At 40.4% G+C, this 15,321-nt stretch overlaps 1 protein-coding gene across 4 annotated transcripts in view; it reads right to left on the bottom strand.

Annotated features, from left to right (window-relative positions):
- PDE4A (phosphodiesterase 4A) overlaps window positions 1-15,321 on the bottom strand; it is a 511,809-nt gene that overhangs the window by 38,036 nt on the left and 458,452 nt on the right. For all 4 annotated transcript variants that reach the window (XM_087925849.1, XM_026711304.2, XM_026711305.2 and 1 more), the window contains one exon: window positions 13,517-13,629. In XM_087925849.1, the coding sequence (XP_087781975.1) occupies window positions 13,517-13,629 (113 nt within the window). The remainder of the gene's footprint in view (window positions 1-13,516; window positions 13,630-15,321) is intronic.

Genomic DNA, 15,321 nt, shown 5'->3' with positions numbered 1-15,321 from the left:
CAGTCGCTAGAATTTTTAAAGCAACAAATCCCAAATTGACCTCGTCTTTCTTCTTTGGAAAAACTGATTTTTTAAGGCAAGAAGCATAAGATTGCTGGACATATTTTTTGACTTTGTGGATGCCATCTAACAGTCTTGGAAATAGGTTAACAACTGAAGATGATCTCAGAACCCAGAAAGTTAGGCACAAAGCAGCAAAATCAGATTATTTTAGGATGATCACAGATGTTTGCATGCAGGATAAAGGGGATCTGTCTGGTTACAGGGCAATACTTCTGATAACATTTTAACAGCAAAATAGTTAAGAAATGGAATGTGAAGTAGTGAGGGCAAAATTATTTATTAATCAGAACAAGTGGTAAAATAGTGGATTGCTATAAGAATCATCCACATTTTCTCCCACACAGGAAGAATGTTTCTTTTATTTGAGAACTGAATATTCCTGCAACTTTAGCCTGAAGTGATATAGCCTGGGATAAGTGTTATGATCTATCTCTGCTAAAAGAATGAACTGAGCCAAAAGAGAGATTGTCAATGCCATTTTAAATCCCATTAATAAAAACATTATTTTAAGGATTTGGGTTGCATTAAAACTGCTATTTTCAAAATGGATAGGTTTTATCTGAAGTCCAATGTACATAGCTCAACAAACTACAGCTATTAACAAGCTGGAAAGGATTCAAAGGCAAATCCTACTCTACCCCCATATCCCACTTCCCCACTATCACCACGGAAAAAAACGAAAATAAAGGGCTATAGGAACAAAGAAGCTAGAAACATTTAGGAAAGATGAAAAAGGGAATTGCAAAACTACAGGTAATTGTTTCTCAATGTCAGTAAAAAAAAAAAGCAATATTGCTTGTGAATTATGAGGCTTATAATTGGGCACAGCCAAAAATAAACTGGGAAAAGCTTTATTAGAGAAATGAATCTTCAACTGATGCATATTTTCAATTTGATGTTTTACTGCTAATATTATAAACATTTTGCTGTCTTTTTAGGGACTCCACTCACACAGGACTAGGATAAAAGAATACCTAAACAAGCAGATTTCAACAATGAGATACATGGGCAGTTAATAAGTTAATAAATCTGCAAGAAATCCCTTTTCTATTCACTTTATGGAAGTTCCATTTAAAATGATGACTGTCTATGAAAAATAAACACTTTTAAAAATAGCTTTACTTTTTAGTAAATTCTTTATTTGTTTGTTTGTTTGTTTGTTTAGATTCTTTATTGCATGTGAGAAACTGTATAAAATGCCCAGTATTTTCAATGGGGCAGTTTTCTTATTAGCAATAATGCAACAAGTGCCTCTGACCTTCATAGAGCACATATTGGACAAAATATTATGACACTAGAGAATGAATGAGAATTCATCAATACATTACTGTAATAGGAGGTATGGAAAATGAAAGAACCCTGAAACAGAAATGCTTCCTTGAAATAATATGTGATCAATAAAAATATATATCTTTACTGCTTTATAAAATGACTATATAGAAAGAGAACTATTTTGTGTTGTGCTTAAGGCACTAAACTAGAACCCAGAAGACTGTGAGTTCTAGTCCAGTCTTAGACACAAGGCTAGCTGGGTGACTTTGGGTCAGTCCCTTTCTCTTCGTCCCAGGAAGGAGACAATAATAAGCCCCTTCTGAAATCTTGCAAAAAAACAAAACAAAACAACAACCCATAGGGATTACTCCTGGCAGCCATAAGAGTCAACACGGATGGATGGATGGATGGATGGATGGATGGATGGAAGGAAGGAAGGAAGGAAGGAAGGAAGGGCTGCCTTCCAGCAAGTACAGTGGATGACTGTTTATATTGTAATCTCTTTAGATAGAAATACTATTTTTTTAATGGATACATAACCATATCTTGTGACTTTTGTGGGTTCGTTGCAGTATTAACACTCTATAAGGTAAATGAAATTTGTGACTAATGATTCTACTGGGGTGAAGGCTTGAAAAGAAAGAAATATACCATTTAGTTTTAATAATCACACTTCAATGTATATCAGAGGAATTCTCACATTTTGTGGAACTGCCATTTCTACTTAGTCTACACCAACCTGCGTAAGTTTAAAAACACCCTAAGTAGCTTGTGACTCTCCAGCCTGCTCCCCAAATGCTGTTGTGTCTAGTCAGCTTCTGCAAATATGCTTCTAGTCCCAACCAGCAGGCAAGGATAACCAAAAGGGTATTGTTCTCATGGGCATTACCACATCATTGCAGAAAGCCTTCTAGAGAGAAATGCATCTGCTCTGTTAATTCAAGACCAGTCCCCAAAGAATAGAGACCAGCATGAAACAGGGCAATCTGAATATTTTCAGGAACAGAAATGCTAAAACGACATACAGGTCATCCTTGACTTACAACCACAATTGAGCCCAAAACTTATATTGCCAAGCGATGTAAGTTGTTAAGTGAATTTTGCTCCATTTTATGACCTTTCTTGCCACAGTTGTTAAGTAAATCACTGCAGTTGTTAAGTTGTTAACATGGTTGTTAAGCGGATCCGGCTTCCCCATTGACTTTGCTCATCAGAAGGTCACAAAAGGTGACCACATGACCCTGGGAAACTGCAACCATCATAAATATGAGTCAGCTGACAAGCATCTAAAATTTTGATCACATGATCACATGATGCTGCAATGGTTGTGTGAAAAACGATCAAGTCACTTTTTTCAGGGCCGTTGTGATTTCAAATGGTCACTAAATGAATTGTATCTATCCTTATATGCCCAGGTATTATTTGACACACACCCCTAGCCAGCTATGCTAAGGATGTGATTTTCAAGTGTTATCTTTCCTCAGCGTTCAGCATCCTATTTTAGGAGATGGAAGTTCTTTTAGTTCCCACAAATGCTTAACACAGTATGTGTTGCAGAAGAGTTCTTTTTAACGAGTTCCGATTCCCACAGAGGCAATGATGTGAATACAAGACAAAGACATACCAGCCTCCGTGCATCTGTGAAAACCAAGGCTCACACCTGCAAACCTCTATCACAGCTGTCCCCAATTTATGCCCTTCAGGCGGCCTGGGCTCTAACTCCAGGCAAATGAAATATTTATGTTGGTTGGGATTGTGTTAACTGCAGTCCACTAAACTAGAGGGTTGCTAGTTTGAAAAGCTGATTTATTACAACCTAAAGAAGCAAGCCAGTATCAGCAGAGCCAAAAAGAGAATGGTATAAGAGACAGCCATTATGTGTATGCGGGCGCACGGAGATACATCTCCTTTACTAGAATAATTGCCAAAGTCAAGGATCTAGAATCAGGAGTAGCCTAATTATGAAGGGCCAAAATTCATCAGGGATAACTTCTGTTCAAAAATTGCCTGTTTAATTTTGGAAAAGATAATACTTTACCTCCCTCCAAAATATGAGTTTAGTAACTGAAACACACGCAGACCTCCTGACTTGTGGATCCGGACATACGGCTAAGTGGAAAGTGGAGGGCAGTGCAAGCTGAGACACAAAGCTTTGCTGAATGCTACACAACCAAATTGTGCCAACATTTTCCCTGGAATACCCAATTTAGGAGAAAAGCTCATTGCACTGAGTCCACTCAGGGAAAAGGGAGATTCTAAGAACTATCACCTAAATCATGACCTCGAGATATTATAGAGGAATGGGACCTGGAAAGCAGGCCTATAAAAAGGAATTTGAATACAGAAGTTATTCGTCACGGAGTATTCTCTTTGAACCCTGTGCAAAGAATTTGGAGGGTTAAAGTCAAATGGTCCCAGGAAACTATGGGCAAGCTAGATAATAAAAGCAGCTTGGTCTATATCTTTTCCCAACCCAAAACCTTTGGGGACAGGAGGAGATTTGATGGATTAAGTGAATAAAGAAACTTGGTGCTCACTTTGGGGAAGGCATGAGGAAGCCATCAAGGAAGGCCGTAGGCAAGAAATTATACAGTCCAGAGATAAAAAGAAGCATGAAAAGGACACTTAAAAATCTGCCATGGTTTTGCTTGGCATGGATGGGCCAGTTTCAAGATTCTGTTACTGTATCTTATTGTAATAAAGTAGCATTTCTGGAATTTTTACAGCATGTTTCTTGACCTAGCCTACTTTAAAGGACTGACAACGTGTCATCAATTCAGTGTCAACTCTTAGCAGCCACTGCTATAATCAAATCTAATAACTATGCTGCTGGACATCTTCTTTTTCCCTTGTTCCCAATATTATGGACTTCTCAAGGAGCTAGGCTTGGCATACTATAATACAATACTCTATTCTTTATTGGCTAAGTGTGATCGGACACACAAGGAATTTGTCTCTGGTGCATAAGCTATATCCGGCGTATACTATATCCTAAATGTGATAATTTGAACCAAGTCCTCAAGGGAGAATGGATTGATTGATTGTTCTATAATCCAATTTTTAATTTCTTGGCTATCTGTAGTATCCTCAGAAAGCACCAATACTCACTTTATCCTGCTTTTTCAAAGTCCAACTTTAACTTCCATTGAGTGTAATAGGAAAAACTACTTCCTGCCTGCATGATTTTGGTTTTCATAGGTATGAACATCTCATGGCATCTGAATATATTTTTCCAAATGTTCATCCACCATATGGCTAGACAAAAGGAAGTGAGAAACTTTTACTGTAAATAATAGCATGGGATAGTGTGCTAGCCTCCTCCTTCAGAGAAGTCACTCAAATGGTATCAATTGTTGTCAAGGGATTTCATTTCATTACCAAAAAATAAGAAAACAAAGAAAAAGAAAAGATTTAGTAGATAAGAAAAAACTGAATTACAAGAAACAAAATATGAGTTTCAAATTACTGTTGAGCCTGAATTATTATTTAACTGTATGGATTATTGAAGCCCTTATTACTGAGATGTTGTATTTTAGCTGAGAAGGAATAGGTTGAATCCCTGAACGGTCTTGAAATACACAGAGTGAATTAGAATCAATTTCTCCCATTCTAAACGGACCGTACTAACCTTCCTAATTTTAGGAAGGTAACCGTTGTGCATGTTGTCTTGAGCCACTTGAAAAAACTATATAAATATGATACTGAAAAAGAAACCTAACAATATCGCCTATCATATTTTATACAATGAGATGTTTATATAGTGGCAAAAAATATTCCACTGGCTAAATTCTCCATTATGTCACAACTCTCAATTCAAAAATTGAAGACTGGCTAAGGGAGAACATGCTGAAATTCAGTCAAGGTGCAGTTAGCGAACTAAAAACTAACCTTGGGGACTAAGCTTGAATTTTCTCTAAAACAGTAGATCCTCATTTCTCATTGGATTCACGGGAAGTGGTAGTGATAGTGGCCCTCTGAATTTAAGTCTGGTCCAATTAGCAATACGTATTTGTACCTCAGTTACAACCTCAACTCTTGACTAATATAATGTCCAGAAACTGAAGCTAGTACAAACTATGGCAATTAAACTACCCATTGGAATAGAGGACAGGGATCATATGCTGATAGATCTACACTGTTGTCAATTGCTTACTGGATGCAATTTAAGATGTTGGAATTGATCTTTAAAGTACAAACATCACCTTCTCATTATAATCCACAATTCTTAATATCTGAAGGAGAGTCTTTTGTAGGTATGCCTGTTGCCAAAGGTATACCATCTCTCTCTGATACACAGGCTTTCTCCTGTACTGTTCCCAGGTTCTTCAACACATTCTCTCAGAAGTTGCATTTGGCCCTACTCTCCCAGCTGTTAGAAAATTTATAAAGATATATCTTTTAAACTCTAAATTTAAAACAACTTGAGTAGCAATTTTAATTTAGCTGAACACAGCAACTACGACCCTTCCATATGGCAAGAAAGAGACTTGTTTCAGGTGTTTGGACTTCACAATTTGTAACTAGTAGGAGGTGTCACAAATGGGCTTGCAGGCAGAATCCAAGGGAAGATTTTTCTGTCAAGTCCTACTGAAAATTATCTGCAGCTTGAACGCAAGAATGCTAGACTGGCAAAAAATAAAATATAGGAACTTCCCAATGATCTGTAATGACCAATATCTTGATAGCTATTCAGAGGAATAATGCCCTGCAAAGATTAATAATTTTAATAATAATTGCTGGCTGACAGTTATGTATGTTGCAATTCCAGCACATGTGAAGGACCTCAGAAGGCAAAAGCCAACTGTAAATTCAACAGCAAAGGGACAAAGCCTTGCAGAGATACTGAGTGATGCTGGGTAAAGAGGAAGGAAATGGGCTAATGACTAAAGTGTATGTTGCTATCACAGGCTGCACCTACCCATGAGTCACTGAATGCACAAATCCTGCTCTGAATCATGCATGTGTCTTTTTCATTAATGTTTTGCAGTTAAAAGGAAAGCCCTTTTGAACCCTTTTATCTCTGCACTGGAATTTGAATGGGGAAAGCAGAAATACCAGAACACCAGAAAACTTCTAAGATTTTGAGCTCTACTACAGCCGCTACCACCTACAAAACAGGTCTGCTTGATAGCCTGGGAAAATACCACCATAGTGACATTTGTTCAAGGTCTACTCTATAATATATGGTACTTTAAAATATTTTTTAAACCCTAAGAAATTAAGGGAAAATGAAGCCCTTCAGAATGATGGGTGCATGGCTGCCAGTGCCCACATGTGTACAAGTCATAGAATGAAAAGACAATATATTTATTCACAGTATTTTGATATCTGATCTGGTGCTCAATCTGAGAAAATTAGGGTTCTTATGGGATGTTTTGGGGCAAAGGGAGGCCTTGAATCCCTAGGGATTGGAACCGTGGGAGAGGCATTTATTGACAAGGTGCCTAAGGAATAAAATGTTTGATGCCCAGTTGCTCAGCACTGGTAACATGAGCAACATTTTCACCAAAGCTTTCCTATGCTGTGTCTTCTTCAACTTCTTCCATGTTGAGACAGGGTGACAGAATAGAGGAAAATAGGAAAAATAGGGAACAGGAATATATAAGGCCAGCTCAAAGCCTAGAGTAAAGGACGGCCTTTAAAACCCAGCTTATCCAATTCTAGGGACTAGACAAACCTCAACTTCCGGTCAGCCAATGGTCAGTTCAGGGATTTATTTAAAGAGTATTTTTCTGCTATTAACATAGAAAAACAATGCCCTACCTACCCAAAGTATAAAGAAATGGAGCTCAATAAATATTTCCACCCCACCACGCCCAATATTACACACCCACAAATTTCTGGCATACTGCCTTCTCCTGCAGACACACTGTTCTAGCTGAGCTCTTTACACAGACAACATAGCACATGAATATATACAATTCCACAGATAACCCTTAACATTACACAGCCCTGCTGAAGCACACACATGTGTGGGCACTGGCAGCCATGCACCCATCATCCTAGGCAAAAACACCACACTGAGACTGACCTCTACAAGATCACAGTAGCGTTTCATTCCTAAAGCTCTCTAGCTTATTCAGGTAAGCATACGGTCCCCAAACCAATAGAAACTGTAGCATCCATACTAAAGTATCAGATCCCATTCTCTTTTTTAAATGCATACATGGAGCAAATTAATCAAGCCAGGAAATAGAGGGCAAACTCCTACATTCTTGCTGACCTTTGCAATCCCATATGACAGTCAACCACGAAAATCTTCACTATTTCAGGCTAGGTGAAGTCTGCATCAATCACAATAAGTAAAACTATCACCAAAGTTATTGATAGGCAGCCTCAAGCCAAGTACATCCACAAAGACAACAACAGATTGCAAAGGTGTACTATTTGCCTGATCCCACAAGCTCAGGGAAAACAGCACTACAACCCATGTTTCAGAGCTAACCTATGCTAGCCCAAGCAGCACTCAAATCGTATTTGACACTCTCTATGAGGGTCCATCTCTATTGCTTGCAAATCAGGGAGTATTGGAGACAGAGGGCTGCCTGTCTGTTTAACCACAGGACAGGGCACACGGCAGCAATTCCAGTGTGACATTGTAGGCTGCCAGGAAGGGCATAGGTCTCCTCTCGTCTCCCTGACCGACACAGCACTCCACACACTGTTGCAAGCAGGACCCTGAGCTGATTGTGCCCATGTCTGATCTTGTTAGCATGCATGCTTAGAGAGAGAGAGAGAGAGATGCTTGCAGCACATGCCCCGTGTCCTCTCAGTAACATTAACTATGCAGTTGATGTAAGGCTGCCTCTTGGTTCCCCTTAATCTATCTCCCCGGAGCCAGTGAAATCAGATCAGATGCTGGCTATCCAAGAGCTCATGCACACTCCCACCGCCAACTGTATCTATCCACAGCAACCAAGCAGACAAAACCCAGATATATCCAGATTACCTGGTCCCACCAGCCGACCAGCCATGGTTTTGCACAGGTCTCACAGAAAAAATCCACTAAGGGCATCTTCTGTTCTTGGCCAGTGAGCAGCAAGGGCTCTCTGGGTTGCCCACCAAGGTGGTGTTCCTCTTCTTTAGACGAGTGGCTGATTAGTGGTGTCCCCTTTCCTTGGGGTTGGCAAGAAAGGCAGGGGTTAATTCTTCAAATCTGTTCTTTCCACATACAGGTTTGGGCCTTGCATGGCTCTTGCCGGCCAACCTGCCTTGCATGGGAACTCTCACATCTCTGTTGCGCCTCCTCTGGTCCTCCCCACCAGGGGGCCGTGGCTGAAGAAGATATGCCAGATAGGCCCACACCTGAAAGCCTCACGTCTCTGGCTAGGTTGCTGATAAGGAGGCAAATATCCACAGTCCAAAGCTGCTCTGGCTATCAGCAAGCACAATCCTCCTCAACTGCCTGGACAAGGTGCCTCCCTCTCCTTCTCCTCTGGTTACATCTTCAGAAGAAACAATCCAGCAGCGGTTCAGAAAGACAGAAGGAAGAAGCAAAGACGGCAGCAGGCAGTCACCGCATGGAAGAACACTTTCACCCAGGTGGAGCAGGAGGGAGATTCCCAGCCATTTCTGGGTACCACATGGCATGCATCCAGCTAGCAAGGCAGACGCTGCATTGCTAAAAGGCACGTCCCCATCATCTCTTTGGTGTGCGTTTGAGGGCAGCGGTCACCACGGAGACGGTAACTCCTAGTATGGCCTCAGCTGCAGCTTTGTTCCCCGGCTTGGCATGCATGTGTGTATGTATGTGTGCTTCTCTCCCTCTGTCTCTCTGCCTCTCTGTCTCTCTCTCTCCTCCCCTCTCTTCCCCTGTCTCTCTCCCCTGTCTCTCTCTCTCTCTCTCTCTCTCTGTGTGTGTGAATGCACGCTTCTCTCACTGCAGCAATGGGTGGATGGGATATGATGTCAGGTGGCGATGAGGGAGAGAGGGATAGAAAGAGAAGAAAGGGAGTGGAAATGAGGGAGGGAAGAGGAGGGGCAGGAGAGAGGAGGTGGTTAGAGGCACACAGAAGCAAGAGCTGGCCAAGGAGGAGGAGGCAAACAAATGAAAGGCACAGCAGGGGGAAGCAAGAAGAGGCGGGGGGTGTCACTCTGCAAGGATCTAAATTAGGTGGATTTTAAAACTCAGGACCTCCAGAGGTCAGAACCGTTGTGGACTCTAGCCTCCTCCCTACAACACCCCACAGACAGTGTCCAAGGCCCCATATTTCCTTTCCCAAGGAGGAAATGGATGGACCCCAGACATACAGGGACAGATTTAATGTTCTGGGTAGCTGCCTCTCAGCCAGGCATTCCTTATTGCCAGGACTGGGAATGGAAGCAAGGTGAACAGACCGGAAGACAAGAGTCCATGTCTCTCCTTCCCCAATTCTACAACCAAAGTGGGAATGGCATGGATCTGAGCAAAAGGCAAGGGTTTATTGCCAGGCATAGATGCCTCTGCTTACCGATTTTGAGCAACCACCAGACAAACCATTAGCGGTATTATTTCCAAGTCTGACATAGTAAAACATGGCTCTAATGATCTCAATGTCTTGGTGAGACGAAGACAAGATCATAGGAAGAAGCTAAGAGTATCTGTCCAAACTAAAAATAGGAAATCACAGAAGTGAGAGTTGTAACCTAATAAATACACTCATATTACATTTACCTAAGCACTGTGCTGTCAGCATTTAGCTATATTCTTCCTATATATCTATGCCGTAAATACCAGCTGATCTGACCAGCTGAACTGACCATTTGGAATTTGTTTCTCAGAAGTATCCAATGCTAACTTTTTTTTAATCAAGAAGAAACTGCTGCAGCATGCAAGGAGTATTCTACACTGCCCTTTCTTTGAAAACAACTGGTGTTACTCAATAAAAGAAAGGGTCTAAAGAATTTTGCACCCAATGAGGCAAATGACTGCTCTAGATGGTTACATCTGGGGTGGAGTAGATGCATTTCAATATTCTACATATAAATACTCACTGGCCTATTCACACTTGTACCACAATGACCCCTGTAGTCCATCCACATGGCAATGCTAGCAGGAAGTAACCTTTATGTTTAAAAAATGCTGACAGCAAAGGAACCACCTGCTATCAACTGCCTTATTGCATCCTGACATCAGTTCAATGATTGCAACATGACAACCTGAACATCAGAGGCCATGAAGGTAGGACATGATACCCTTCAAGAGGATATGTTGATCTTTCATTCTGCAGAATCAAATTGCGGAGCACCTCCTTCTGTCTTCCCAATGCCGATCTTATTTGGAGTTTGCACAACAAATCTGTGACTTGATCATGTGCTCCCATTGAGCAAAAGTAGGCAAAGGGCATTCCTTATACCAGGAACATCACAAGAGAACAAAATCCAGATACCCTGCCTTACATTTTTATTCAGATTCTTCTTGCATCCCAACTTGCTTCCCCTATTGCTTTGGCTGGCCTAGGCCACCTGTCTCTTTCTCATTTGCTTAATTTGAAGCAATTTCTACTTATTTAACATGCTTATTTTATTTCAACATAACTATGCAAAGAGGAATAAAATGCTGGTTCTCTCAAACACAAGCATGAATCTGTGTAGGGAGGCAGGAAATTAAACATATCTTATAGGTTTTTATAGGAGTCATGTGCTGCAGTGGTTAAATGCAGTATTGCAGGCTAACTTTGCCCACTGCCTGGAGTTTGATACCGACCAGCTCAAGGTTGACTTAGTCTTCCATCCTTCTGAAGTCGATAAAATGAGGGTCCAGATTGTTGGGGGCAATATGCTGACCCTGTAAACCACTCAGAGAATCCTGTAAAGCACTGTGCAGTGGTATATAAGTCTAAGTACTATTGATATTGCTATTTTTATCTAACTCCTTACTTACAGTCACTGCAAATTTACAAAAAAGATACCAGAAATAATGTATTAATAATCTGGGTGATAACTGAAAAGCAAACCTTTTGTTTTCCACTACCTTTTTATTATCTTTTGATATTGGATATTGGACATCAATTAGAGAGGCAGTGTTGGAAACAAGAACAGCATTTTGGGAAGATTTTTTAAACAACTGCATGAAAGCTACGTAGAAATTTTCCAAAGATTCATGAGCGTTATTTCGAAAATATTCCTAACATGAGATCCCTCAGTTGTATTGGGAATTGCAAATCCCCGGATTCCAAAAAAAGCATGAATAGGAATTCTGGAGTTTCAATCTCAATATACTGGGAAAGATCCCAGATGAAAAAGGAAGAAGTCGATATTTTTAAAAATTAATGCCCCAGCAAAGAAAACATTTAATGGCAGATGTAGAGGATACAATCTCAAAGAAACTCTATGGCAATCATTACAAAAATATCAGCTTAGCTTGGAAAGACAGGACCAGATGAGGAAGAAGTACAAAAATGGCCTGTCTTGATTCTGTTTAGTATAAGAGGAAGGAAAAGACAAACTTTGTCCGATTTTTAAGAGTATATTATTATAGCTTCATATAAAAGTGTTCTACTATTTCTTGTGGTGTCTGTTTCCTGACCTATTCTACACTGAAGGGCTGGCAGCAGAGTCGGATATTGAGTGCCAAGTTATATTAATTTATCATTTGTAAAGAAAAGCTAATATCATACCACATTAGTTTGGTTTGTCTGAGACTTGCTGGCAGGCATTCTTGTTGCCTGGATGAAGTGCCAATATAGTAAGAGTTCATGCAGATCTGTTTAACTTAGGCTAGTAACAAGTTTAAAGCCTTGAAGGCAGAAAACACATTCTGGAGAAACTTATTTAACTTCAAGATTAAACTAAATCCAAAATAAACATGGCCTTCTAGTTCTTTTTTCCCCCTAGAAGAAATACAACTTGCTTCAGGGTAAGTGACATCATACTCCACATCAGGTTTGTACATTAGGACTATGAATCTTCTCCAGGTAAAGTGTGCCATTCTTGGACTTGAACAGTTTACAAATGACCAAAAAGAGAATGCTGATAGGACAAAAGATAACTTTGTTTAATTCATTTTCATTAAAATAAAAATGAATTAGTGTGCAATATCATTAAAAATTTACAGTTCTGTGGCCACTGTTCATCCACTTTAAACCATCTTACATGTCCTCAGAGAGACATATCAAGCAATTTTCTTGAAAAATAGTGGTAATTTCTAGCAGATGAACCAACAATAACCATTAATTTCACTTAAGAGTATGATTTTTTTATCCCTAAATTCAGAGGTGGTATTCAGTCAGTTCTGACGGGTTCTGGAGAACCGATAGCGGAAATTTTGAGTAGTTCAGAGAACTGGCAAATACCACCTCTGACTGGTCCCGCCCCCATCTATTCTCTGCCTCCCGAGTCCCTGCTGATTGGATGGGTCTTCTTTTGTTGCCCTGCACAGGAGAACAGAGCTGGAAAACAGGTTAATGGAGTGGGGATGGAATGGGGATTTTACAGTATCCTTCTTCTGGAGTGGGGTGGAAATTGAGATTTTGCAGTATCCTTCCCCTGCCATGCCCACCAAGACATGCCACATCCACCAAGCCATGCTCACAGAACCAGTAGTAAAAATTTTTGAATACCACCGCCACCTAAATTCCATTTTCAGTTGATAAAGAACAAATCACTATACTTCTGTAACTCCTGATGTCAAGACAATCAGATCCTATAAATGCTTTTGGAAACAACAGGGAAGGGTCAAAAGCACTTACTTTCAGACAAATATCTTTTGTATTTCCCTGCCTTCCTGAGGTTCAGTCTGTGAGCATGTCACAGCTTACATAGCTAAAATAAATCATCCAAACACAACGTCAACAAGTTTAAGGAAATTTGAGTGTGTAAGCAAATGTTTGGAATGGAAACCTGAAAAAAAGGACCCTCCGTGTTGTGACTACATAAACTTAGCTGCCATGGATGCTGACTGATTACCGGAGAACAGAGCATAATAAAAAGTCAAAGGGGCTGAAATATTTCAGAGGTCAATATGGTCAGCAGGCATTCCATGTTGCAATATTTTGGCTTTGTAACACAGATACAATGCATGCTATATAATATATGCTGTAATACAGGTGGGAAGAATAAAACTATCATAGAAAATACAAATATGGGCTGTATACATTTCAAAGTTGACAGATGTTTCGGTGGAACTAATAACAGACAAAATATTGACATCGTCCTGGATACCACGGTGCATCTGCTGCAATTGCTGAACATTCTTCCTTACCTTGTTAGATGCCATCTCGCTGACAGAGCGATAGGTCTGAATGGTCTCTAATTGGTCAAGACACCAGTCTAGCTCCTCTAAGGTCTCTCTGGCTAGTTGTTGGTATGTCTCTTCTGCGGAACAAGTGGGAAAATAAATTTAGGTTCAAGTGATCTTTTAAGCATTCCCAAAAGAACTGACTGTCTCCCTCTATAATCTTCTACTCAAGTCTCCTTAACTAAAAGCATGTGAAGATCAGATTCACTGAGATGATGCAAGCTAACCTAGACAATGATGCCCAAAAGATCATCTTTAGAATGGAAGGAAGGAAGGTCTCAAAGCCACCCAGCAACCAATTATCTAAGGTAACTTACCAGGGCCCAATATGTTTTCTATTTTTGCAACTTTCTTTAGGTTGCAAAATACACACAGGGAAAGGTGAGTGACAATTGAAATGCATGTCAGGATACAAATACTGCCATCAGCTTCAGGTGGTGCATGTCTAGTTCAAGAACAATACAACTGGAACTAGGATTGAACTTCTGCACTCGGGGCTGGCCCAAAATAATTTGCTTCCTGAGACAGAGCGGCAAATGGCACGGCATGCTCTGTTTAATCAAGATGCAAGTTATTTTGACACTTCTGATATAGAATTCTACAAGCACCCCTTCCCAGCCATAAACTAGACTCATGGCATGAGTATCAGCTAATTTAAGATAGCCACTTCTTTAATAGTAAAACCAATCCTGCAAGGCTCATATGCTTTCTCATAGTATCTTCCTTATTTACTAAAATGTACGAATCTGGTTAAGATTTAGTTGTAAGGTTGATTATCAATCTGTTTAAAACTATTACTTGCGCTTTGCCAACTTTTTAAAGCAACATTTTCTTATCACAGCTCCAACAGGGAGTCTAACAAAGTGTTTCAACCAGGCAATGCTTGATCCTGGGGATAGGTTTGTTACATTCTGCTACCTCCTTATAGCAATTGAAATGTGCTTACCGGAGAAATATGCTGAAATCTACATATATGACCCGTTTCATTAGCAGCGAGAAGAAAAGGATCCCAGGAAATTGGGAAACAGAACTGAATTCTATTGTATCTTGGTAGACAATAACTGAGAGGTGTGACATAGTTTAACAGCTTTCCCCTTATTTACCTCTACAATGATCCCTTCCAGTTCACATGGCTCACTTACTGTAAGTAGAGTGGATTGCTTTGGGACAGATAATTTTTTATATTATCTGGGGGGAGGGGTGGGATTCAAATCTTTTAACAAATGGTTCTATGGGCATGGCTTAGGTGGTGGGCGTGGCTTGGTGGTCATGTGGCTGGGTGGACATGGCCTGGTGGTCATGTTTTTGACTGTGCATGGCCAACTCAATATCACTCACATCGAGGCACGCATCTCCTCGCCTGGCCTCTCATGACTGTGGGGATGCTGCAACAGCCATAAGTGTGAAAAATGGTCATAAGTCACTTTTTTCAGTGCCATTGTAACTTTGAATGGTCACTCTACACAAGCAAAGTACCAGCAAAGGAAGGGAAAAAAAACTCCAGAGAAGTTTCTGAGACAGAAAGTTTAGTCCTGCCAAGAATGTAATAAGGGTTAATGGAGAGGCAGTTTCTGTAAGCAACACCAGAATGTTTCCTTCCTGCCTTCCTTACAGGATTAGGCCAGTAATTTCTTCTAACTACAGGTTTCTGAACTGCTTAGAATGTTAACAACCGGTTCTAGTGAATAGGTGCAAACTGGTAGAATCCCACCCCTGTCTGGGGCGGGGGGAGAGAAGGTGGAGGAGATTATTATTCTGGCCTCTTATAT

The sequence above is a fragment of the Pseudonaja textilis genome, chromosome 2 (genome assembly GCF_049901715.1).
Source record: "Pseudonaja textilis isolate UNSWEBS1 chromosome 2, rPseTex1.2, whole genome shotgun sequence".
NCBI classification, from domain to species: domain Eukaryota; kingdom Metazoa; phylum Chordata; class Lepidosauria; order Squamata; family Elapidae; genus Pseudonaja; species Pseudonaja textilis.
The sequence above is the reverse complement of the archived record's forward strand: the minus strand, read 5'-3'. Positions and strand labels throughout refer to the sequence as shown.